The sequence below is a fragment of the Mixophyes fleayi genome, chromosome 1, assembly GCF_038048845.1.
Source record: "Mixophyes fleayi isolate aMixFle1 chromosome 1, aMixFle1.hap1, whole genome shotgun sequence".
Lineage (NCBI taxonomy): Eukaryota > Metazoa > Chordata > Amphibia > Anura > Limnodynastidae > Mixophyes > Mixophyes fleayi.
In genome coordinates this window covers 458,561,045-458,588,467 of record NC_134402.1, presented here as the reverse complement: position 1 = coordinate 458,588,467, position 27,423 = coordinate 458,561,045, and the positions used below count along the sequence as shown (strand labels likewise).

The following is a 27,423-nucleotide window of genomic DNA, read 5'->3' as shown; positions in this document are numbered from 1 at the left end:
TCAGATAAGCACATTTCCATATACCATTTGGTACGCAGCCACCTTTACTCTCTCACAGATGTATCTGGACTTTACTGATCCTACTACACTATGTTGGGCGGCCCTCTTGTGTTTGTTTGTTTTATCACAGGCTTTAAACTTTTAAACAGGTACAAACAACAAAGTACACAGATCCCCTATATGTATTGGCACAAACTTGTGTTTCTCATTCGCTGTTAACATTTATGAGGACTGAGGTAATCAGTATCATACATGTAACTAGCACACTAATTAAATTATATTCAAGTGCATAAACTTTGTAACACTGAACATATAAAAAGTCCAGAAATCCCTTAGTGTGTATTCCAGATATATCCCCACTTCTTCCTGTCCGTATGTGCTTCTACTTACAGTATAAATAATGGAGGTTAGTTGGGCATTATCCCGACAGTGTTGTAGCTGACAGCTTGTTGTGAGACCACACCTCCTTCCCAAACTCCCGGTAGAAGATTTCCATTCTCCAAATATCAAGACCGAGATAGCAGATTGATCCTCCACAGGTTAGAGCAAAAGGATCTCTCTGTTTTAATTCCATATAATAGGAGGAAAAATGAGACTGAATGCACACATGAAAGAAATACAGTTAACAATATATTAAAAATATAAAAAAAATATATATATATTTCCAAACTATTGCTGACTGAATAAATGCTTACATAAAGCAGAACTTCATTCATTTCCAGCTACACGCATGTATTATGGAAGGGGGCTGAATACTTATAGTATATGTTTTATTCTGTCCATATTTTCAGAAGGATATAAATACATTAGAGACTATACAAAGAAGTACAAAAGTGGAAGCTGCTCAAATCAATTTATAGGCCATAACAGGTGCTTGAAAGGGTGGGGTTATCCTGCAAGGAACATACACACAACATTTTTTCCCCCAGCACACTGCTATAGCCAGCAACAGATCTGCCATTTCTACTGTAGATAAAAATGCAAAAGTCTTTGTTGCACACATTTGCAAATGTATGTTTAAGCCATCCGCCACGCCAAGGCGCTTTTGCTAATAGGATGGTCCTACTCTAAACAATGAGAGTCCCATATATTTGGGCCATACATATGTGTTTTTAAATTGAGAGCCAACTTACCAAAGAGGTACCCCAGAAGCCTCCAAACAGCAATTCAGTGCCAGTACCCCCTCTCAGCTACTCTCTGCATAAACTTTGTAACACTGAACATATAAAAAGTCCAGAAATCCCTTAGTGTGTATTCCAGATATATCCCCACTTCTTCCTGTCCGTATGTGCTTCTACTTACAGTATAAATAATGGAGGTTAGTTGGGCATTATCCCGACAGTGTTGTAGCTGACAGCTTGTTGTGAGACCACACCTCCTTCCCAAACTCCCGGTAGAAGATTTCCATTCTCCAAATATCAAGACCGAGATAGCAGATTGATCCTCCACAGGTTAGAGCAAAAGGATCTCTCTGTTTTAATTCCATATAATAGGAGGAAAAATGAGACTGAATGCACACATGAAAGAAATACAGTTAACAATATATTAAAAATATAAAAAAAATATATATATATTTCCAAACTATTGCTGACTGAATAAATGCTTACATAAAGCAGAACTTCATTCATTTCCAGCTACACGCATGTATTATGGAAGGGGGCTGAATACTTATAGTATATGTTTTATTCTGTCCATATTTTCAGAAGGATATAAATACATTAGAGACTGTACAAAGAAGGGCAACTAAAATGGTGCATGGTCTACAGCACAAAACTTACCCGGAAAGACTAAAAGATCTTAATATGTATTGTTTGGAGCAGAGGAAGGAAAGGGGGGACATATAAAAATTCTAATTTTTTAAGGTTATAACAAGGTACAGGAGGGAATCATTCTTCAAAGGAAGAGAAGTATTAGAACACGAGGACATGCACTGATACTGGAGGGAAGTAGGTTCAGAGGAAATGTGAGGAAAAACTTAAATCCCATCAGAGGTGGTAGAGGATAATACAGTAGAGCAATTTAAACATGCTTGGGATAGACATAAGGATATCCTTACAAAGAGCTAATGGTCAAATAGGGTTTAAGGTTATCACAGGTTAAAAAATGGGCAGACTAGATGGCCAAGCATTTCTATCTGCCCTCAAATTCTCTGTTTCTTTGTTTATTGCAAGCAGCTCTAGAACACGTTTTGCAAGGGAAGCAGATGCCTGTTCGCCTGTTGCAATGTTTGTTGTAGTGTAACACTTTTCCTAAATTAGCTGTTATTGAGGGCAAACATTTCCCTGACAATAATCGTATGTGATTAATCAGAGCCAACGTACTGAAAACTGGATTCTGGTGATGTCACAGGATGTTTCGCAGACACACACTGAGCATGCTCCCTGCCAGTACATGGGCTGTTCACTCTCTCATTAATACTCATGAATATTCACAGCTGCCCAGAAGACGGCTGTGTTCAGGCAGACGTATAGCAAGGTGACTATGGAAGTAACTATATGGCTGTAACACTCAGTAAATGTAGCATATTATAAGGAGTCTCAGATATGTTTATGTGTAGTTATATGTAGGTGACAGGAATGCTGTAAAGACAGGGAGTATCCGGACAGCTGTGTAGGGACATGAAATGTAAAGAGTTACACTGAAAGAGAAACCTGGAGAACTATTATTCCTTCCCTTCCTGTCTCTCCTTCTGTTCCCTTACTCCTCCCTCCCTCCCTGTCAGTGAGTGACATTGTTCTTTTACAGCACTCACTGGTCTCTCATGTAACACACAGAAATGATGGTATGTAATACATTGTAACAAGGAAATAACTGTTTAGCAACAAGAGTTTCATGCTGTTCTTACCATGTGATCTTTTCATTCTGGGTCTATAAACCTACAGGAAGATCATCATCATCATCATCATCAGTTATTTATATGGAGATATAAATAACTGATGAAGGAATATAGGAGAGAATTTGTATATTTACTATTCTAAGGACAAAAAATGTGAATGTAGAGATTATATAGAGGAATATTGTTTAAGCTTATTACTGAATTGTCCATTGTCAGATTTCATACCTCACAAATTTACGCTTTCCCAAGTCACACGAGAAGATGCCACAGCATGGTGACAAAACTATGTTTTGCATTTGTTATTCTATCATCATCGTCACCATTTATTTATATAGCTCCACTTATTCCGCAGCGCTGTACAGAGAACTCACTCACATCAGTCCCTGCCCCATTAGAGCTTACAGTCTAAATTCCCTAATACACACACACACATACACACAGACAGAGAGGGAGAGACTCGGGTCAATTTTGATAGCAGCCAATTTACCTAACAGTTTGTTTTTGGAGTGTGGGAGGAAACCAGAGCACCCAGAGGACATCCACGCAAACACGGGGAGAACATACAAACTCCAAACAGATAAGGTCATGGTTGGGAATCAAACTCATGACCCCAGTGGTGTGAGGCAGAAGTGCTAACCACTAGGCCACTGTGCTTCTATAATCGACATGGAAAGCTACACAAACTATGTTTTGCATTGGATATTCTATATATACAAACTATGTTTTGCTTTCAAAATAAGATGATGATACAATATTCCAGAATAATGTCCATTTAGTATTTGTCTAATGTAAATATTAAGAGATGAATGCATACTAATATTTCGATTGTTGTGTTTATCTGGTTACTGTAAGTGTGTAAATAAATGTGTTTGCAACGTTTTCTGTGCATAGAGTGCCATAGTTTTTGTCTCTGTGACACAACCTTGCCCTTCTAAATTTCTTCTGTTTTATACAGATGTGATAATTTGGGGTTTGTCCAGGAACTAAAAACACAGAGAGCCCACAAAGGTGAGACAGATACCAGCCATTAAGGGCCCGATTCAGAAAAAGACATTTGCCCATTAGCGCAGTGTATCTTTCTTTTTTTTCCACACTGCGCATGCTCAGAATTATTCAGACCTGCTACTTTTCGCCGCTAACAACTCCTTGTGCCTTAAGAGGAGTGGTAGGGGATGATAGGGATGTTCTAATGTAGGCAATGTACAGTAAGGGCGTGTTCGAGTAATTGAATACTGCTTTAGACTGAGACTTGTTCTCAGATACAACTGAAAAAGTTGTTTTATTTGCAGGTGGTCAGGGGCAGGTGTAAGTAGCTGAAGAATATCATTATCATCATCATGAACATATATTTATATAGCGCCAGCAAATTCTGTATCGCTTTACAATTGGCAACAAACACAGTAATAAACAATACTGGATAATACAGACAGACAGAGAGGTAAGAAGACCCTGCTCGCAGCTTACAAACTTTTTGACAATGAGAGTTTGATACATGAGGGTATGTGCTACATAATGCATATTGAGCCAGCCAGACTGCAAAGGTAAAAAGTGCTTAGTGGGCTGTGTGATACAGTCACATAACTATGTTGGTCAAAGGGTTGTTGTCTTGTGTTAACTGTGTAGAGGGTGGTAATAGGGTAACCTAGTGAGGTTAAGAGGGTGGTTGAGGAATGTTATAAGCTTGTCTGAGGAGATGAGTTTTCAGAGAACGCTTTAAGGTTTGTAGACTAGAGGAAAGTGTTTAGTAGTCGCTCAGTCATCAATTAATTAGGATTTGCAGCATGTGTTGTAGAAAATATCATTTTTTATTATTTATTTTTGAATGTATGTCGGGAAGTTGTTCTTGCTTTATAAGCTAAGCATTTCATGTTTAAATGGTGCTTCATAGCATTACATTCCCAACATATAAAATAACATATAAAATAAAAGACTTTTGTACATGTTCTCAAGATGGACGTAAGTGTTTGAGGAGTGTGTCTGTTGTCAAGCGGACATATCTACTACTCATTCAGACTTGAATGAGTAGTAGGTCCTGGACTTTTCATCGCAAGTTACCTTTACGCTTGTGTTCCATTCTGAATCATGCCCATTGTGTCTGCATGAACTTTTAATAATTTATATGGAAAAAATGATTTTTTTCTTTTACAAAGTAATATACTTGCTTCTGTTATTGGACCAAACATTGTAGAACCTGCTGGACAGCTGTGAATTTCTGAAACACAACCTGGCATGCCTGTCCTGAAGGTAAAACAGGTCTTCAGGTGGGATGGTCAGTAGTCAGCCCATGGTCAGTGGTCCCAAGCCTAGGTTGAAGAATGTCAATAGTCAGGAAGTCAGAAAAAACAGAAACAGTATAAAGGCATCAGTACAAAGTACATTTGTTCCAGAGTTTGAGGCCGGAATTGGAACAATATAACGAGAATGACTAAGCACACTGGCATTATACATTAGCTCTTACAGGGAGCAAAGTAACTAGTTTATATAGGTGAGTAATGCAGAATAGTTGAAGAGAAGATAGAACTGGGTGTGGTTAAAGGGCAGAGCTCAGCCAGAAAGGAGAGTCCAATGCACAGAAACAGTAAATGTATTTCACAAGGTGACGAGGCTCCGATGGGGCGAGAGCCTGAAAACACATCCAGGTCCAGGCAGAACACAGAAGCTGTTGGCACTGTCCCTGTCTTTACTGCCAGAGCTCACCAACCCTAACAGATACTCCTCAGGATTACTAGTAGACACTGAACCACACTGTATGCACTAATTAGGATCACTAGACCATTGATGATCAGTTTACACTTACACTTTTATACTCTTATTTAATTGGTGTGTGTTTAGCTCAATGGGTTGTGGACAGTGTTATTAGGCTGTAATTGGTTATCTGGTTTGGGGAATATTTATATCCCTATACTGGCTGAAGGGACCCGAATTTCACAGCTTTGCTGTAGTTCGTTTTCTATTCAACCCATAAGTTTATCTTTACCTTTATAGGTTGTGTCACTTGTTCAACTCAAGGGAAGAGAAAATGGGTCAGTCCACTACAAGATATACGAGAGGTCAGTCTTATGATTATTTAATTTTAAAGGCATTTGTCTAGTACAACTTAAGTATAAATTATAAATAAATGTAAGCGTTATTATAAAATAATGTGCCTTTATGACTGCTAAATAATGAATCTGTGGCTCAATTCTACTTTGGATATTTTAATATCCAAAGTACCACTTTTGAAGTATTAACACTTAAAGGCCATATCCACCTTGTCATTCCCTTATTATGTCTGTGTGTCTTTGTTGTTAGATACACTCTAGCAGAGTCTATCTAACATTACCTGCATAGTTAACACTGATTGAAATTACAAACAAACAAATCATCTTTTTTAATATCTTTCTGTTTCTCTGTTTGGGTACCTGTGTTTAATTTGGTGTGTTTGCAGTAGTACCCTAGCACAGTGTCCAACATCTTTTTTTTTTTTTTGGTCTGAGGGCCTCATTAAAAGATTATACCCATTTCAAGATTCCAGAAAATAACGGTAACTTACTTACAAATGTAAAATATGTAATATGTAATACAAGAAAAGACACCTCTTTGTAGTATTGTCATTCCTCTCAACATTGTATAAGTCCCTATGTAAATACTAACATGTGACTGAGGGGTGTGGCCATACCACATAAGGGGCGTGGCATGCTGCTCCCTTGTAACACATTAGAAATGCCTCGACCTCTGTTACTAATTTTTTGCCCCCACAATTGACCTCTAACACCCCCTTCATCTCTGTTGTAAAACATTTCTTACATAAACCCCTCTCCTATAACCCTTTTTTCCCCCACACTTTTCCTCTAATACATGTCTCTCCCCCACCCCTCACCTGTATCACATGTGTGGCATATCTTACCTGCAGCACAAGTCTTTACTTATCTGAATGAAGACATGATAGCTCCGAGACAGTGTAATATAGATCATGTTTTACTTGGAAAACAAAGCTCCGCAGTACAGTGACAGTCTGCCAGCCAATCAGAGAACATCTGATTCATTCTGACTGCCTGACCTCACTGTCATAGTGAATTGTACCAGATCCAATACAATTGGCCAAATTACAATTGGTAGATCTCAATGAGAGTGCTGAAGAGTTATTATACCATTACATTTAAAATCCAAAAATGTGAAGTCTCCTATATATATATATATATATATATATATATATATATATATATATATATATATATATATATATTCACTTTCTCATTCAACTCAGACGATTGGTTAAACTGATCAACAAAAAAATCTTTTTGTCCTTTTTGTTATCTAGATGGTATTGAGAAGTTCCGTCAGCAGGTACCCGGCTATGGAATGGACGAACTAAGAATTATATATGAGTATTTCAGAAGAGACCTAATTTATGCTGTGGAGCCCATGGACACTAAGATCCTACTGAAGGAACTGGCCTCTCGGAATATCTTCTTTGAAGAGGTAGGAGGAGCAACTGTCATTTTATACAATACAGAACAGGGATGGATGCTTACTTAAAACAAAACCCTCACTTCTATTTAAGTCAACAGTTTACATAAATGACCGTTTTATACTAATGTCACCTATGTGCTCTGTGAGCTCAAAAGAAGATTCTGGGGCAGAACAGTGGCTCAGTGGTTAGCACTTATGCCTCACAGCGCTGGGATCATGAGTTCAATTACCGACCATGGCCTTATATGTGTGGAGTTTGTATGTTCACCCCGTGTTTGCGTCGGTTTCCTCACACACTCCAAAAACATACTAGTAAGTTAATTGGCTGCTATCAAATTTGACCCTAGTCTCTCTCTGTTTATTTGTCTGTCTGTGTGTGCGTTAGGAAATTTAGACTGTAAGCTCCAATGAGGCAGGGACTGATGTGAATGAGTTCTCTGTACAGCGCTGCGGAATCAGTGGCGCTATATAAATAGATGATGATGAACAGGGAGTTTGAACTCATGATTGGTGACCAATAAAAATGTAACCAGATTATTTACAGTATGTGCCATGATCACCGTTAAAGGTTGCTAGAGTAAATGATAATGTTGTTAAAAATAAATTTATGAACCTTGGTTCACAAAACTACAAGACATAATATAGGTCTATCAGAATAGGTGTATTTTTTGGACAATATTTCCATACCCCTTTTACTTCCATACCCCCTCTTACAACAAATTGATTGTACATTTTTGGTGTGAAATTTCACTGTCTAGCTAACATTTAAGGAGACGGTTTCCCCCACATATACTATGCGCCTTTCGATTGATTAAAAGATTTTTTGGTAATTGGTTTTACAGATATTTTGGATGTATTATGTATATCTATCTGAAATCCTTATAACTGTGTTCCAGGAATATGTAAAAGTGAATAAAGGTCTTGGACACTTTGTATTTTCTGAGAAGTTGGTGCAAGATATTTTGGACGCAGGAAGAGAAGCTGTGATAGCATTTTGGGAAAGTCTCTACGATCTAGAGATTGAAAGCCAGTCTCCTAATTTGTATGCACTACTGCATGAAATCGATATGTCAGGTAATGCTGCTTAATAAGTCTTTATAACTTAATTGGATATGTTCAGGGGCTGGCTGGCTGGCAGACTTTAGCCCGGGGGGCAAGCACATAGCACTGGTCCATCAGTAGTGGCCCATCCTTAAAGCGTGGTTTTCGGTACAATATATATTTATCAATATAAAAAGAGGTTATTTTTGTGTTGCTTAACCCAGTGATACTTTATTATTATAAATGATAAATCTTAAATAATGGAAACAAACCTTACTTTATATTTCATTTGTATTTTATATGTTCCATCTCCCTTTTTTATGAGTTTCTTTTTTTTTTACACATACCTGGCTGATTATAATGGGGCTTAAATTATATTATAGCAATCGGTAATATTATTATTATTATAATGTTCTATTACAGTATTGAACACCGGGGCTGATTTATCAAAATGCAAAAAGCCCTTTTGCTTTAAAAACCTATTATCCAGCAGAAGAGCTTGTTTTTGCTTCATCCTATATAGTAATAGGGTTATCATTTGTTTTAGGTTTAACCTAAAACAAATAATATGAGGTGTGGTACTAGGAGGAGAAGTAAAGCACCAGGGGGTAAATTTATCAAGCTGAGATTTTTCTAGTGGGTTTGAAAAGCCAATCAGATTCTAGCTATCATTTATTTAGTACATTCTACAAAATGAAAGCTAGAATCTCATTGGTTGCTATAGGCAACATTTCCACTTTTCAAACCCACCGGAAAACTCTCAATTTGATACATTTACCCCTAGGTGTCAATCTGACACCCTGGCCCAGAACTGGATTAAGGCTCTGGGAGTCTCAGAGTATTTTATACAGGGGGCCCCTATAATGTAACATGGTTATCATTTTAGAAGAGATACAGGCAAAACTGTGTGCACTACTATTAGTTGCACGCAGCTCTGCCTTCACGAACTGTACAGTGTGAAGCAGGACGTATCTCCCAACTGTCCTTGTAGTCGGACCAAATCCTGATAAAGCAAGACAATCAATTAGCATTTACATTTAATAAATATAACCAATTCCCACAACCATCCAAGGCATTAAATAATTCATAATCACATTTAATAAATATACCTCATTTTCCCTAAACAGCACCACATTCAATTAATAGGCCCCAAACCACCCCAGCATTAAATTAAAGGTCCAATCACCCCATCTTAACTTCATAGGCCCCACTATTAAATTATTAAGGTCCATCATCCCACAAATAAATTAGCACCCATAATTAGCCCCCACCTACAAACCACCATTAAATTAAGTCCCCCTTCCCTCACAAATTATATTAATAAACTGGCCCCCTCACACACACACACACACTTTATATTAATATACTGGCCCCTCACTCACACATACAATATACCGGCCCCTTACTCACACATACAATATACCGGCCCCTCACTCACACATACAATATACCGGTCCCTCATTCACACACAAATTATACTTGCACCTCACTTACACACAAATTATACTGGCCCCTCACTTACACACAATATCCTGGCCCCTCACTCACACACAATATACCGACCCCTCACTCACACACACAATATACCAGCCCCTCACTCACACACACAATATACTGGCCCCATACTCGGGCAGCACGGTATCAAAGTGGTTAGCACTTCTGCCTCACAGAACTGGGGTCATGAGTTCAATTCCCGACCATGGCCTTATCTGTGTGGAGTTTGTATGTGGTTGCGTGGGTTTCGTCTGGGTGCTCTGGTTTCCTCCCACACTCCAAAAACATACTAGTAGGTTAATTGGCTCCTATCAAAAATTTACCCGTGTGTGTGTGTGTGTTTGTGTGTGTGTGTGTCTGAGTGTGTATGTTAGGGAATTTAGACTGTAAGCTCTAATTGGGCAGGGACTGATGTAAATGAGTTCTCTGCACAGCGCTGCGGAATCAGTGGCGCTATATAAATAAATGGTGATGATGATATACAATATGCTGACACACACACACATATATATATATATATATACAATATACTTAAAAAAAATGTTAAACTTGATCAGTATGGCGCTCCACTGAATGTGCAGCCTACTACATGTAAAGAGGATCCACTTCCCTCTAACACAATGAATCAAAATAAATAAATATACACGTACATTGGCGCTCACTCTTTAGCATACAAGGGAATAAATGAATTTTCCAAAATCAGTTGACGTTATTGAATTCTCCCTTTATATGAAACTGTCTTACAATCTGAAATTCATATATACAATATGCTGACACACACATATACACATATACATATACACAATCACGTGGTGCGCGTCCCATGTGACAGCAATAACCGGACAAAATCAGTGTGAGGGAGGCGGTCGGATCTGCAGGCCAATGAGAATGTGGCTGGTCCCGGAGTTGGGGCCAGCCGCCAAGTAAGTGATATTTGGGATCGCGCAGGCCCAAAATAGTTTTTTTTTTATTTTCAAGGATGAAAATTTGGATCTATAAATATTTCAGGACATGGCTTTCAAACAAATTTGGATTAAAAGCTGCTGACAAAAGAAGTCAGATTGGTGAGTATATGGGGATTTATTATTTGTAATAAGTATATGTGGTATGAATGAGATTTTTTGGTGTATTTATTGGGGTTTTAATATTTTTATTAAATGTTTGTGGTGTAAATGAGGATATTGTGGTTGTGAACATTTTGCTTTGTGGAACTACAGGTCACAGCCAGCCATGGTGTCAAGCCATGTTGACACTTGTGGTTCTCCAAGTGCCAGCATGGCCTGGCTGCCGTGGGTATGCTGTTGCTTGCAGTTATACAAGAATCAGCATGCCCAGACTGTTTATGGCACCCTGGCATGGCTGGGACTTGTAGTTCCACAAAACAAAATGGCATCTGTTTGTTTTTTAGACTCTTTAATCGCCGATATTACCCTACACCCACCACCCTGGGGTGTAGGAAGAGCCCTAGTGCTTTCAGCACTGGGCTGATTATTCCTACAGAGAGGGGCCCCCACTCCCTAGGGAATCCAGCCCAGAGCTGACCAGCCTGGGGTTGGTTTGTCATTATGACAGGGGGAACCCTGCCGTGTGTCCCCCTGCTAATAGTGCCAATAACCCTGACTGATTGGCCTAGTGCTGGTTGTTTGAAAATAGAGAGATCCCACGCACATTTTTCCCCGATTTCCTGCAATCAGCTGTAGGCTGGCAGCACTAGGGTTAATAGTGGTCAGACAAAGGGGCCCCACGCCATTTTTTTTTTAACATTTATCTCTTTTTTACCATGTGAAATCCGCCAGGACCTGCGGTTCTATAGACAGGCAGTGTAACAGTGATGTGCTTACTAATCTCGCAGCTAGGAAGCAGCGTGTTGTTTGTGGCAATTTGAACCTAAACACAGGAGAATTGGCAAAACACTGGCGTGTTTGAAATCCAAGCAAATCGCGAGAGATGACAAGCGATTTTGAAGATCAGTGTTAAAAACACAGCTTAATGCATTTCGCGACTTGGCGACTAAAAACACTGGTTATCACCCGCAATTTGAAATGATCGCTGATACATTTACCCCTTTGGTGTCTTTCAAATTAAAAATTCAGTTGGTTTGAGTGAGGTCTCTCATGAGCATGTAGAAGAGAGGACAAGAAGTCAATGCAGGAGGGAGGGCTTCTCTGGGGTCTGAACCCATGCACCAGAAAGAATGGATGGTGTTACTTAAGACTGTATTTATTTTGGGAGGGGGGGTCAGGGGTCCAATGATACCAGCAAAAGGGGAAATTCAAGGTGGATCTTACCCAGAGTAATTATGGAGCTACATGTAATAATATAATTACTATGTAATGTCTTACGGTGCATGTGTGTGCTAGGGAATTTAGACTGTAAGCTCCAATGGGGCAGGGAGTGAAGTGAGTGGCAAATATTCTCTGTACAGCGCTGCAGAATTGGTGGTGCTATATAAATAATGGTGAATGTGATGAAATGTACTTGTACAAAATTGCTTTCTTGCTACTTTGCAGTCAGGGAGCAAAGGGCGATTGGTAGACATAGTACATAAATGACCGGTCATCTACTAGAATCGTATACACACATTCTAATTGTGGCACCTTTTATGGTCTTTAATCATCATGACAATATTGGACAGGATAATAACACTTCGAACCTTCTTCCAAGGAAAGAAGTATGTTCAAGAGTTCTGAATTGTCCCCAGGTCTTAACTCGAGGTAGTAGAAGTTTATTAAACAACATATTGCTACAGAGAGTGGACAGGACATGGAGGGAGGTTGAACATGGCGGTGAGAGAAGCTGAATACAGTCCAATGTACAAGCCAAAATGTCAGGGTCAGTGAGATCTTTAACAGGTTGAATAATCAAGCTGAAGTCAGCTAGACGCCGGCAGTAGTGCAGAAAGATGCTGATTACTGTTGCTTGGCAATCAGATCAGAGCAAGGCAGCGCTGGCTGCCTCCTGACAGGTCTAAGCTGTCGGTTGCTGTTATTAGACAACTGGTCTGGCACACAGCAGTGTCCACTGCTTTTATTACCAGACAGCATCAGTAATATTCCTACATCGCTACTTACCAATAAGATTCATGCAATTTTTCTTCTTCAGACACCATCGCTTTAACATTGCAGTCTATCATGTCTCTTTATTTATTTAAATTTCATGTTCTATTTCAAATTTATGTTTTTCTTTGAGTTAAATACAAATGCATTGGGTTCCATTTTATATCGTGTTAGGGCAATGTGCATCTAAGACGTGTAGGAGTGGGAGTGTGCCACAGATTGGTAGGGTATTACGAGTGGCATGCAGCCCCAGTTATATCCCACTCATAATACCCTACTGAGCTGCAAGCAGTTCCTGCAGCTAGCTAACTACTTTGCCACCTAATTCCTGCCGCATATTTTTAGCCCTTTGTTGCATCTGTGCCTCACTGCGTCCAGGATTTACCTACAAGGTCACACCTCCTGTGTGTATATTATACAAGTTCACGGCTTCACAAATCCACGTTCCGCCCTTTCCCTCATAGCAAGCTGCAAGCTGTTGCAAGTGTAAATTGCTTCCAAGATGCAGGCAGATATGGTGCTTGCTGCAAATGCGTTAAAGTGATTTTGTGGTCGATGTGCCTAAAACGGACTTTTGCATCCGACTTTTGAGGCCCTTAGTGTTTTAAAGCAAAATCAGATGGAATGAAAACACATTGCTGTCACTTAAATCCATTGACCATCATCCCAACTCCTCTGTGTTTCCATAATGCTGGAATACCCAACTCTCTGAAGTGAAGGCTTCACTCTGAAAAAATGATATTCATGAATAATCAAAGGACAGAGTTGGGTACTAAAAATAATGATATCTGAAAAGCCCACAATAAATCAAAAATGAGAATGAATATTGTGAATATTTTAAAGTTACAAATCAATTGTTCCCAATTGATTTTTTTCCTGGTCTGGTGATTCATTAAGACCATTCTATATCCAGGACAGGGGAAGCAAAATACCAAAGTGACATAAATCTTCAAGAAAATCTTTTATTAATGTATTTTATAAATCGACCATGATCTATTGTGGACATTTATGATATCTGTCCTATGGCCCATCCCTCGTCATTGGTGTTGGCATATTGTACAACGAGATGGTACAGTAGGAACTATGGTCCTCTGTTTGGACAAGTATAGCAGTATTTGTTGAACCAATTTTGGACTGGAGGTTGGTTCTCATCATATAATGTAGATGTGGGTACGTTGTCTTTTTAGACTTTTTAATGTAATTTGCATATTTATTAGTAATTTGGATAGTAAGTGAGTGACGTGATGTAGAGTATCAGTTATGTAACTGATTATCTCACCAAGAGATTTTCTCATTTAGGTGACGCTCTCATGCAGCAGATCCTATTGGATAAACATGGACATTCATTATCTCCAGAGCTGAAAGGTAAATATTATAGTAAATAACATAGTTAATCCTGTAATAGGGCAGCTAAAAGCTATATTAGAAAAAGGATAGTGTGTTAGGAGAGACTGCCAAATAACTGTGTGACACATGTGTGCGGGTGTTGGTACTTATACAGAGATTCTCTTTGTAAATCACCTGCTGAATCGAATTTAGGCCAGGTTGGGCCCAGAGTAAAAATCATAGATAGGGATTTTACTATTACATCTGCCCTGTATATAACAAATTGAGGACACAAGATAAAACAATATTGGAGCTAAGGTCAGTGTCCAATGCTAAGAGTGACCCTTGTATACTTACAATAATAGGCTGTTATGGGAATGAAAGTGCTCAGTTTTAGGAGTAGATTTATCAAACCAGTGAAAGTGTTGCCCATAGCATCCAATCAGATTCCAGATATCATTTTCTACAATGTACTAGATAAATGATAGCTAGAACATGATTGGTCGCTATGGGCACTTTTCCTTTATAGAAGTTTTGCTAAAGCTACCCGTTAGTGTCCTACTACAAGATACTTCTAATGTCGAGCTGGCCTTGGTGGGACTGTTAAAGGTGGATTAGGTGAGTAATAAATCTCAAGTAAGTAAACCTTCGACCAAAACTAGATTTAAGTTTGATCAAAGCAGGGTTACATTAGACAGATGGCGCTATTAGCATCTAACAGCACAACTCTACTATTTAAGTATTTCAATTGTATACCACATCCTATTTTTAGTAATGAGTATTAGTTTACTGTTTGTTTTTTTGGCAGATATGCAAGGACATCACAAGCAACATCTGCTGGATAAAATTCAGGATCATGTAGAAAACAGGTCCCCAGGATCTTTGCAAGAAAACCAAAGTTCCTACGTTTCTGAATGTAATATGGATCTGATTGTTGCCTATCTGCGCCCCCTTCATAAACAGTCTCAGCACTGGCTTATAGAGACTGGAGAGAAACATGAGGATTACTTGAAAAATGAGCTGGAGTGCATCTCCCCCAACAGGCTGTTCCGCTGGTCCCAGCAATTAAAATGTGCGCCACATACAGTCCTGGTGAGCGGAGTTCCAGGAATAGGGAAGACCACAATGATGCAGAAGTTTGTCTATGACTGGGTGAATGGAAAACTCTACCAGAGATTTGCTTTTGTCTTCTTCTTCAAATTCCAGGAACTCAACAAGCTGGATGAGGTCAGTATGGAGACGATGATCCTTCTACAATATCCATATCTTCAGGGACAGCTGGAAAACATCTTACAGGATCCTGAAAAACTGCTCTTTATATTTGATGGCTTAGATGAAAGTAGTCACCAAATGGATTTCAGATTAAGAAAATTGTGTCGCAATATAAAGCAGATAGAAAAGCTGGGTGTGATTGTGGTTAGTTTGGTGAGACAGTCGCTTCTCAAGGGCTGTTCTGTACTAATCACCAGTCGAACAAAAATAGCATCAGTTGATACTGCACTTTTCAAACGACAAACTCAGGTTATGGGATTCATACCCAGGGAAAGGCAAATATACTGTGAACATTTTTTCAGGAACAAGGAATTATCAGACAGAACATTTCATTATATGCGGGATAATGGGACACTCTACAATTCCTGTTATCTCCCATCCTACTGCTGGCTCATTTGTACAGTATTATCAAAGTGCTGCAAAGACCAACCGACAATTAATAATCAGATGGTTTCATCATTGCCCACAACATTGACACAACTCTTTGTGACTTTCATTGCCAACATCCTATCCAATCACAGCCAGGAAAAGGAGGAGGCTAAGGAACTGTTGACATCTATTGGGTGGATGGCAGAATATGGAGTAATTAATCGCATTGTTGCATTTAATGAACAAGATCTGGCATCATTTAATGTGGACACTTCCTCACAGCTCTTTTCAAGCTTAGTGATTAAATCAGACCAATCCCCTAATGTGACCTTTTCCTTCTTATATGTCACTTTACAGGAGTTTTTTGCTGCCTTGGTTCATTATATTAATGAATGTTCTGAGAAGTTACATAAATCACTTGAAGAAACCAAATCATATGTAGACAACCATGGTGAAATATTTCTTTGCTTCCTCTGTGGTCTCTCAGACAACTACTCCAGGTCAATTTTAAAGCCTTATTTGGGAGAATTGTCCCCTCAAACAACCAAAGATGTCATCACCTTTCTCCAACAGACCGTTATTGATGTCCAGGAGTGCAAAGAGGACAAGAGAAAGGTTCTCAATGTGTTGTTCGATCTCTTTGAGACTCAGAATAAGGTTTTAGTTTCAGAATCTCTTGGATCATACAAAACTTTTAACTTTTCTGGTGTGCACCTGACACCTCTGGATTATACTGTGTTGTCTTTTATCCTTGAATCCTGCAGAAATACAGAGGAACTTTGTCTAAGGTCTAGTAAAATTCAAAGTGAGAACATGGAGAGACTGGCACCAGCTCTACATACCGTAAATAACTTAGGGTAAAAATTACGCATACTTTTTTTTTTTTAAATTAAACCTGTCATCATAATGCAAACATAGTGAAAAAAGAAAAACTAATATCTACAAGATACAACAAAGATTAATCAGGTTCTAGGACTCACAATAATAGTATTTGATGTTGGACCGCAGCTCCCTAAGATAGATATCTGGATCTATCAATAGACAACAGTAGAATAAAAAATAATAAATAATAAAGGGGCGCTGTATCCAACAAATAACATTTAATAACATTGAATTCAATAAAATCATAACATTTAAAATAAATGAATATGTACAGTGAATAATAACCGTCACATATACATAATAATGATAAACATCAAAATTAATGCACATATATATATATCTCATCAACGTATATTGTAATCATACAATCAGTATTTCAGACTCCCAAATCACGGAGGCCAGAAACTACTGTTGTAGATGATTTTCGGAACAAATGTGTTGTTAGTAGATCAATAAACATTTGTGAACGAAGAATGATGCAAATTTCTTTATTCTTGTTCCGATTTAAAAGGTAGCACGTGAGTTGAACATAAATATGTATAGTTCTTGAATTGCTCAATAGCGTGCAAGTATTAATTAGCGCAAGATATGGCTCATAAATCCTTGAATTTGTGGATAAGTAGCAACAGATAGATTTCTTTAAAAAAGAAGATATACTTGCGCTCTCCCGATAACCACAATCGTCCACCAGCCAAACGGATTGATGTTAGAATGCAAAGAGTCTGCAGCAGCTGCTCTTACATGATTTATATAGATCATGTCATCATTTCTAATTCCGCAAAACTATTCATACATGTATTCTCTATTATTTGTATAGAATAGTACCGATTAATTTCCATCTCATGTATTCTCTGCAGACTTAGTGACAATAATCTAAGAGATGACGGAGTTTGGTTCTTATGTGATGCCCTAAAACATCTGGAGTGCAAGATCCAGACTCTATCGTAAGTTGTCTTATTATATCCGGTAGCATTATTCACTATAATATTGATTTTGAATATTGTAATATAATGAAGATATATATATATATATATATATATATATATATATACATATATATACACACACACACATATACGTACACATGCACACACATATATCTCTGTGCATTTGCTGGTCTGTCGCATGCACAGAGAAGGTCCGGTCAGGGCATCACTGCGCATAAGTTGGACAGGCGTACACTCCACAGATGCTCCCACTGTGCTCTTCTGAGACCAGAGTGGTGACCTTGGGTGGGTGACCTGGCATTGACATGCTCCCCTCCCCTCTTTGGTCAAGCGGCGATTGTACCACTTGCAGTAGTGATAGTTCCACCAATAACATTGCCTAAGAGGTCGGATTGCACCTCATCTTGCTAATTTTTCTTGCACTGAAATGGAGACATCAGTAGAGCTCTGTTGTAGAATTATAGACAGATTGAGTCCTCTATCACCGAAAACCACAGCACAAGCCTTGGATTCCAGCAACAGTAAGGATACCGAAGGCGAGACGCCTTTTGTGTGCTGTATGGAGCATGGCATGTCTTCAATAAAATGTTATACCAATCCCAATAGGAAATGTAATGATTTAAGTCTTTCCCACTTTTCTATTTGCAGTAATGTGATCCCTATATTTAAAATTTTCCTTACCTAACAGTATTTTGTGAAAATGCATTTTTGCAGATACAACCAGCGAAACCTTAACCCAACTTGTTTTAATATTCTGATTTTATTCTATAGTTTGGCAAATAATAGACTGACAGATATTTCCTGCTGTCATCTGGGATCTGCAATAAGTAATAACCAGTCCCTGAGAACACTCGTACTGTCTTGTAATACAATGGAAGGTCCTCACTTCAGTGACTTGATGACATCTCTGTCCAGTCCAACATGTCGGATAGAGGAGTTACAGTGAGTATAACAAATATGTATGTAATAGGAAGTATTATATAGTTTTATTATATGTTTGTCGCAAAGTTAACATTGTATAAATGGCATTAAGGGGTAGATTTATCAAACCTTCTAAATTGGAAAATGGAAAATCAGATTCTAGATATCATTTTCTAGAATGTACTTGATAAATGATAACTAGAATGTTATTGGTTGCTATGGGAACTCCTCCACTTTTCCTTTTTAGAAAGTTTGATAAATCTACCCCTGAGTGTCATGTATGACCTGCGAAGTCTGTAAACAATGTTCTTTTATGTCTTTGGAAATACTTTCACAAGAGCAACTTTCTCTTTATACTTCTGTAGGTTGAAACAATAAAAATATCAAAGTTCAGCCTCCTGTTACCTTAGAACTCTTTTATTCAAGCATTTCCCTAGTACGGCTCAGTTTAGCCTCCATTGTGGCTTAAGTTAGTAATGAGAGTTAGGGAACACCCGGACTATGTTTAATAGATGCAGCACTTATGTGCATTTGAAGCTTTTTATGTTATTACGTTTTCATATAACTTTGCTTTCCTGCATAAACGCAAATTTAATTTTCAAAGTGTGTCACTTTATAAGTTTAGGAGTTTCACCAAATATCCGGGACCTCAAAAGTGGAGGAGAGATCAAATCCTTTTGCAGGGAGAAAGGGCAAAGCATTCTCCACTACTTTATCTCTTTGTAAATTTAGATTCGTTCCTACAGAAACATTATAATGACTAATCCCCACTGAGCATTTTCTGTTATTCTCATAGCAAATGAAAGCAAAATCAGAAGTATCTAGTTGAAGATATTGGGCCTAAGTTTAAATTTGATGCATTTTGTGCCCCCAACATATAAATAAAAATAATTTTGCACAAAAAATTGTTTTTCATGCATGCATTAAGTTGAAGGTACATCAAGATATGTCCAACTGAAAATACATCAATATTTCTACATAAAAATGTATACATGCCCAACGATAGCGTAGGCATGTGGCTGGATAGTGTGAGTAATAAATGCAACAGTGACATTACCCTTATTGTACACAGTATAATGTAATCAAGTGTCACATACACAAGAGAAAATTATATCTTGACGTTGCTAGTAGTAAATGCGAAAAACATGTCTTCCATATAAAACGTAGCAAAATACAAACACCCACAGATCTGTTAGGAACAGCTATATAAATATATATCCTGCAGGTAATCCTGCTTTCCTGAGGTAGTCCAAATGGAAATTACAATTAAGAAATTTGAATAGTTGGCTGCATCTTGACATAATGTAGCCGCAAGGAATGAAGTAGTGGAGAAGGCTAGATATCGCTGCTGAGTCATCATCATCATCATCATCATCACACATTGTTACACAAGGCCTCAGCTACTCGTCAAGATTTGCCTCTAAGAAGCATATTTAGGGATGCATCCAAGTCTAATTAGGTTATATCTCCAGGGGGGCCTGCTACACTTATGTGTAAATATAGGTCCATTCATTTAACCCTCATGCTTCCTCTTCAGTTTGATTTCACCATCCCATTCAACTGACAGTTTAAAGTATTCCATTGAACTCTCTTTTATTACTTTGATCCATGTGAGGAGGTGGATTCAATTTGCAAATTTATCTTAAAATATTTTTGATTTTCTTTTTAAGATTTATTTTTAACGAAGTCTCTCCAGAATATGCTCAGTTTATTTTGTACGTACGGTACAAACCATTCAATTCAAAATGAACATTCGTCATCATCATCATTTATTTATATAGCGCCACTAATTCCGCAGCGCTGTAAATAGAACTCATTCACATCAGTCCCTGCCCCATTGAAGCTTACAATCTAAATCCCCTAATATAGACACACACAGACCGACTAAGGACAATTTAATAGCAGCCAATAAACCTACCAGTATGTTTTTGGAGTGTGGGAGGAAACTGGAGCACCTGGAGGAAACCCACGCAAACACAGGGAGAACATACAAACTCCACACAGATAAGGCCATGGTCGGAAATCGAATTCATGACCCCAGTGCTGTGAGGCAGAAGTGGTAACCACTGAGCCACCATGCTGCCCAATGCTGCTGAACAAAGGCATATATTAATTATTTTTACACCTCTTTTAAAAGAATATACCACAAGTTTTAAGAGTAGATAAATGCGTAATTATCAGATAACTTATAACCAATCTTATCAGTCCACATACAGGCCAACCTGGCATCCATCTTGAACCTATTTACAAGCACGTAGGCCTAACCACAGCTTCACTTTTCCATATCATGAGGTACATTTCTTGATATAATTGCAAGATTAAATATTGTCTAATAGATTGCACCATAAACACTTGTGTAACTTCTGCTAAAGCAATACATTTCATTTGTCAATATATATTTAGTTAACTCTTAAACATCCTAAGCATTTAAACATAACCTGTTTATCCAACTTCCATTTCGGAGCCATTGATCATCCATATTGCGCTGTTCTCAGTACCCTCTGTTGCAGTAGCAGGAATGTTTTTGTCACAATTTTTCAAATAGCAAATTCCTAAAAATATTAACTTTAAGGTAACTTTGATACAGTGAAAGGTTAAAGTTTGGAAGTTGTTTCTCTTTCACATGCAGTGTACTGGATCCAGACTGCAATTTCACCTTAGGGCTGCACACCTTCTTTTATCAATGGTAGTCAGTTTCACGATACTGACTACCCCGACAGTGACTACAATGACCGGGGAAATCCGAACACTCATACTGCGGAATTAAACAAAAATTGACTTACTGTTACACAGATGCACTCATTTCACGACCGGATCTGTTGCCGACTGTTGTAAATTACGTAAATTGAAAACGCGACTTCTCTTTAAGCGCTGATGCACGGACCTGGCTGTCATTCATCTAATGTAAGTATTATTTTTTAGGGGTTAGGGTTAGGGGTTAGGGGTTAGGGTTAGGGTTACGGTTAACCTTACCGTTACAAGCCGGGTCCATGTATTGCCACTTTAATATCAGTCGCCTTTTGAATTGACATCATTTACAACAGTCGGGAAGATATCCGGTCATGAAATCAGTGCATTTCTGTAATACTAAGTCAATGTTTGTTCCATGTCGGGGTATTAGTGTTCGGATTTCCCATGTCGTTCAGCTCACCGTTAGTCAGTGTCCTTAAAGCGTACTACACCCTTCATTTATATGCTGATTAATACAAGTACCTAAAATTACCAGTCATTTCCCTGGACTGTCCCTACAGATTTCTCGCTGTCAACTTTATTTTCTGTTTCACTAATCAGTAGGCTTCAGCTTTACTCCATCTGTAGCTCTTATTATTTACTACATTCCTGTAGTACTTGGTTCTCATCCCCTTCCTCTTCCACTGCCCTCTCCTCTTCCTGGGAAACTACTGATGATTGGAGGATATCTGTAAACTGGTCTCTGACACAGAATCGAGTGAGTAACTTTTACTGTCTAAGTTATAAAATATGGAGCCCTTGTATCTACAGCCCTGATGAAAAAAACGTGATGGTTCGGAAACACGTCAACAATCAGCTGTTATCGTCCTGCTGTAACTTCAGTCTCATTTAATATAAATATGAACATTTGCCATTATTGGACAAAAAAATTAAAAAATGGTGGTAGATTAACTGCAATCTTTACCTCTACTCTACCACCACTTTCTTGTGCTAAATTGGAAAAATTGGGGGAGTTATTTTTAATAAAATAAGAAGTTTATTTATCTCCATATTAAGGACAATTTACTCCAATTTTTAGAAGTCATTCCCTAAAGCTGATGATAGCTAAAGTCTTCAACATTTAGACATTAATGTATGAGAAATTTTATTAAATTATCTTTATATCATATTCTGCTTTCCTTCTCCAGCCTGGATAGTACTGGCCTGAAGGACAGTTCCTGTTCCCATCTTGCATCTGCAATAACAAATAACCAGTCTCTGAGTGTACTATACTTATCTTTCAATGATCTGACTGGTCCTCACTTTAGGGATTTAATGACAGCTCTGTCCAGTCCATCGTGCAATATAGAGAAACTAATGTGAGTATAACCGGATCATACAGTTCTGAGACATATAGGGTGGGAAATGCTATAAGTGTTTGTTAGTACATTTTGGTCTTATTTCTAAATGTATTTTTGTAGTAAACAAGTGGTTCAGTACTAAGGGATTAGTGTTTATCAGATGTGGTACCATTGTTTAAAAATGGAATTAGATCACAACCAGGGAATTATAGACCTGTAAGCCTGACATCAATAGTGGGGAAACTACTAGATGGTATATTAAGGGATAGTATTCAGGATTACTTGGTGCGCAATAAGATTATTAGTAGGAATCAGCATAGATTTATGAGGGATAGGTCATGTCAAACTAATCTAATTGGTTTCTACGAGGAAGTTAGTGGGAACTTAGACCAGGGCAGCACAGTAGATGTGGTCTACTTAGATTTTGCAAATGCCTTTGATACAGTGCCACACAAGAGGTTGGTTTACAAAATAAGAGAACTAAGTCTAGGAATCAACATTTGTACTTGGATCGAAAACTGGTTGGAGAATAGGGAACAGAGAGATGTGATAAATGGAACATTTTCTAATTGATCAAAAGATTTAAGGGGAGTACCTCAAGGTTCTGTGCTGGGGCCACTTATTTTTATTACATTTATTTATGACCTTGGTGATTAGAGAGCTATAGGTGGCTTAGCGAGCTAAGTTTCCATTCTTGCAGATGACACTAAACTTTCTAAGGTAATAAAAACAGAGCAAGACGTAGTCTCTCTACAGAAGTACTTGAATAAACTGGAGGACTGGGCGGCGACATGGAATATGAAATTTAACATAGATAAATATAAGGTTATGCATTTAGGGAACAAAAAAGAGCATGCAATCTATAAATAAAATGGTATAAATTTAAAGGAATCTATAATGGAGAAGGATTTGGGAGTGCTCATAGACAGTAGACCCCAAGGACCATACATAACTAAGGTTAGAGGAGAGGAAGTTTCACAAACAGCAAAGGAAGGGGTTCTTTACAGTAAGGGCAGTCAATATATGAAATTCACTGCCAGTAAAAGTTGTGATGACAGATTCAATTGATATGTTTAAGAAAGGGTTAGACATTTTTTTAGCGGAAAAGGGTATCCTGGGGTATGACTGTTAATCAAAATGAAGGATAATAGTGGATTCGGGGAATTAGGACTAAAATCTTGGGTCGGGAGGATTTTTTCCCAATTGAAACAGATTTGCGGTTGCTTCATCTAGATTAATTTCATATATAAGAGAGGGCTCACATGAGATCTAGAATAGATTGAACTTTATGTATTGGTGTCTCTTTTTACAACCTCATCAAGTATGTAACTGTATTACTGCATTATTTCTAGGGATAGCTGACTATCTCAGTATTTCACAGCCCTTATTGTCTTGCAGATATTTGTTTATTTTGGGCCTATACGTGCAAAATAGACGCAGAGGAGGTAATTTAAGACACACAGGATGCACACAGCGAATGGCTATCTTTAAGCATTACTTTGCCTAGGGGAACCCACTCCACAAGGTGCACACCTACTTTCTGGTCTTTGAGGTTGTTAATCTCACTTCTGCACTGCACTTCAAAAAAAAAGATGCACAGGTGTGCCTACTACATATATAAGGAAAATTAAACCCTAAATTAATCTAAACATGTGCAGCATGCTGTTATCCTGCAGAGAAAGCCCCATTGCCTTGGAAGGTGGAGCGTCTCTATCATACATTATTCTAAAAGATGAAAAGCCATAGGTTGTATGAGTGGCTGACTAGTTTCCAGGTTAGGAGGGATGTTCTGAACAGACTGAATATTGGCAGATTCACTCACAGGGTCATTTAAAACTTCATGTTCTTGATTTTTTTTCTTTCTTTTGGATTTGAAGAATTTTAGTACTTCTATCTGTTTTTTGTATTTTTGTTTTGTTCTTATTCATTTGTAACTCTTTTTTCAGATTAAATCTCTGTGTTGATGAGTCACGTTTTAACGAGTTAAATTCCACCTTCTCATGATGTTTGTGTTCAACTCCAGCCATTATTATTATTATTGTGAATCAATTCAATGCAAAAGACGTTTTTTCGTGTCAGCAGCCAATTAACCTACCAGCACAGTTTTTTGGACTGTGTGGGGAAACCAGAGCACCCGGAGGAAACCCATGAAGCAAAGCCATCACGGTGCCTCAAAATTGAAATAGAAAAGATGGGCTGGAGTTAATTGAGGCATATTCCAGATGCCAAGTGCGCATAATCTCCCAGTACCAGCACAAAGGATTATTTGTCATGGTACAAAGATCAATCATGTGCTGTGTCCCCTAGAAACCAATCAATCAAATAAAATGACTACATTTTTCCAACCTGTGCTTTCCCTATTCATGGGGGACTTCCAGTGTGTAATGGTTGGAACAGGAGATCCACAATTCGGACTGGATGGACCATTTTCCATTGCTGCAGCATTGTCAAGATCCCTCGACAACATAGCAGCAGTTTGGGAACAGTTGCTCTGAGTGGAGTTATCCTTTATGTTAAATGACAATTAAACCCATAAAGTAAATTTGTAGTTATTAAACCCCCTCTCCCCCTCTAAGTAGCAACTGCCAGTATCTCTTTTCCTGAGGTCTCATCCACTCCTGCTGTACTGAGTCTGCTATTTGACAACAACGGTAAGAACAGGTGGAAACGGCACTGTTAGGTTTTAGAATGAGCACTGGTGTGGTAATTACAACTAAGCTATGGGAGTCTCTGGTATTGAACACCCCAAATAATACTAGTTGGGAGACGGATTGGTGACTAAAATTTCACCTTGTGGGTGGTAACATCCTTTAAAGGAAAAAATTGCTCTCTTTTGTTCTGTATGCTGGTTGTATTTGTAAAAAATACAATTGAAAATGTAAAGTTTTCTCTGCTAACAGGTTCCAGGGTATTCTGCTGAGAGATGACCATGTTCCATTCCTGGTATCACTGAGTAATAACACAAAACTCACACATCTGGATCTGTGCCATAATTACATTACAGATACTGGTGCCAGTTACATCGAGGAACTAATACTGAAGTCACCCAGCCTGAAACAGATCAGGTACCTACAACAAAGACAGTTCAATCATTATACGACTTTGATGTTGTCTCTTATGCGGGGGTAGTTCAGTCCTAGGACTGAATATTATCCTGCTCCTTGAACAAAGATTTCCCCAAAATGATTGTGTCCTACCCCTAATGACCTGATTAAAGCTTATTCCAACTCTCCAACTCTTAAAAAGTGTGTTCTAGACCACCTGGGATGGTGTAGGCTACATCACTTGTAATATTAATGACTAATCCCTAGAGAGCATCTACATTTTTAAGATTAACAAAACATACAGAACAGGCTCTTTAGCAGCTCAAAGTCAACATAATATTGAGACCATACAAGGTCAAGAAAACTGTCGAAGACATTGAGTGTTGGCTCCTCTGTTACATGCGTTAAAGTCTGTGATGATAAAATCCTCTGCATAATACACACAGGACAAAAATGTATAATATACAATTAGCAGATTAATTACAATGCCTGGAGGACTTTTCCGGCCTCTCTAGATTTTTTTGAGGAAAACTTACTTTCTACCTTGCTGGATAATACTTTTATATGAATATGGTTTTTCAAACAAAGGATTCCATTGAAATTTAATCTCACTAATCATTGCTGAAATATTGTTTGTGTTCTCTCACGTTTAGGCTCTTTTATAACCGTCAGTTGTCCTGGGAAGTAAGAGATAAGTTAAGAAATCTAAAAGATCGCAAGCCAGGCCTCTGGGTTTCCATAGACTGAGCAAATTGGAAGTGGGACCGACTAATCAAAGAGACCGTACGAAACATCCAGATTACCCTGTCTTCTTCTTTAGAATGACTATGCATTTTATTTAACAATGAACTTGTTGCAGATATAGATAAATCCAACACCTTGAAAAGATATAACCCAAAGTTTATTTAACTGGTCAGCCAAACAACATAGGTGACTTCCTGAATTGAAACAAATGACATGTTGACATGCTGCGAGTTATGTATAATAATGCGTTGACTGAAATAAAGGACTTTGATGAATGAGAGCAGTGTTTGAATTTTCTCAGAAGCTCCTGTGACCAAAAGCAATTTAACTTACTGGCGATATTTCCAGAATTTTGTGACAATCCTTACTCATGAAACATCATCAGCAAAGCATGACAATCATATGACCACACTCTATAAGAGTAATAACAATAAGAGAATAAGAGACAGTGATTGTAAGGGAATAGATGACTGTACGGATGTGAATGGAGGAAAGTAGAAAGCCACAGAGCGAGAAACAAAGGCGCAGAGTCCCCATACGAGCTTCCAGACTGCAGCATAGATGGGAGCCTCAGGACCCTAGTATAAAGCTTGACACAGGGGCCCCCATAAACGATACAGATACCTCCACATTGCCGTTATATAGAGACTACTTTATTTTGCAGAAACCCCTTCCACAGAAATGACCACCGTCAACAGAAACCCACCACTTCCACAGTTCCCTTCTTGCAAAGACAACCTGCCAATTGCAGAAGTACAACCATTGTATAAGGATCTTCTCATAACGATGTAACCCCTTGTCACTTTGTCAACATGTGTGGAATTAGGGAGGTGCACGAGTAGGTAAGACACCTCCTCACCTGCACCTTCTTCTCTACCTGGATAGGTCTTGGGTGTGGGCATAAGGACTCCGAGCATCCCCACACGTGGGTTTTACAGCAATGTGTGGTAAGTGTGGGCACAGATGATGTTGCGTGTTGGTGCTGTGCCATATTTGATGCAATAAGTT

General features: G+C 38.4%; 1 protein-coding gene across 5 annotated transcripts; it reads left to right on the top strand.

The window, feature by feature from the left end:
- The first annotated feature begins 2,429 nt into the window (after window positions 1-2,429).
- On the top strand, window positions 2,430-26,690 carry LOC142102398 (NACHT, LRR and PYD domains-containing protein 12-like). Of its 5 annotated transcripts, none has more exons than XM_075187270.1 (13): window positions 2,430-2,475; window positions 3,792-3,844; window positions 4,126-4,274; window positions 5,822-5,886; window positions 7,137-7,297; window positions 8,185-8,362; window positions 14,179-14,244; window positions 15,014-16,703; window positions 17,586-17,672; window positions 18,447-18,617; window positions 22,475-22,645; window positions 25,528-25,692; window positions 26,325-26,690. In XM_075187270.1, exons 4-13 carry the CDS (start codon window positions 5,856-5,858, stop codon window positions 26,416-26,418), a joined length of 2,814 nt encoding a protein of 937 aa, XP_075043371.1. In that variant the 5' UTR covers window positions 2,430-2,475; window positions 3,792-3,844; window positions 4,126-4,274; window positions 5,822-5,855; the 3' UTR covers window positions 26,419-26,690. The 5 variants fall into 5 exon arrangements, with proteins under 5 accessions (XP_075043371.1, XP_075043389.1, XP_075043396.1 ...); XM_075187279.1 differs by lacking the exon at window positions 2,430-2,475 and adding an exon at window positions 2,488-2,782; XM_075187288.1 differs by lacking the exon at window positions 4,126-4,274.
- Window positions 26,691-27,423: the final 733 nt, after the last annotated feature.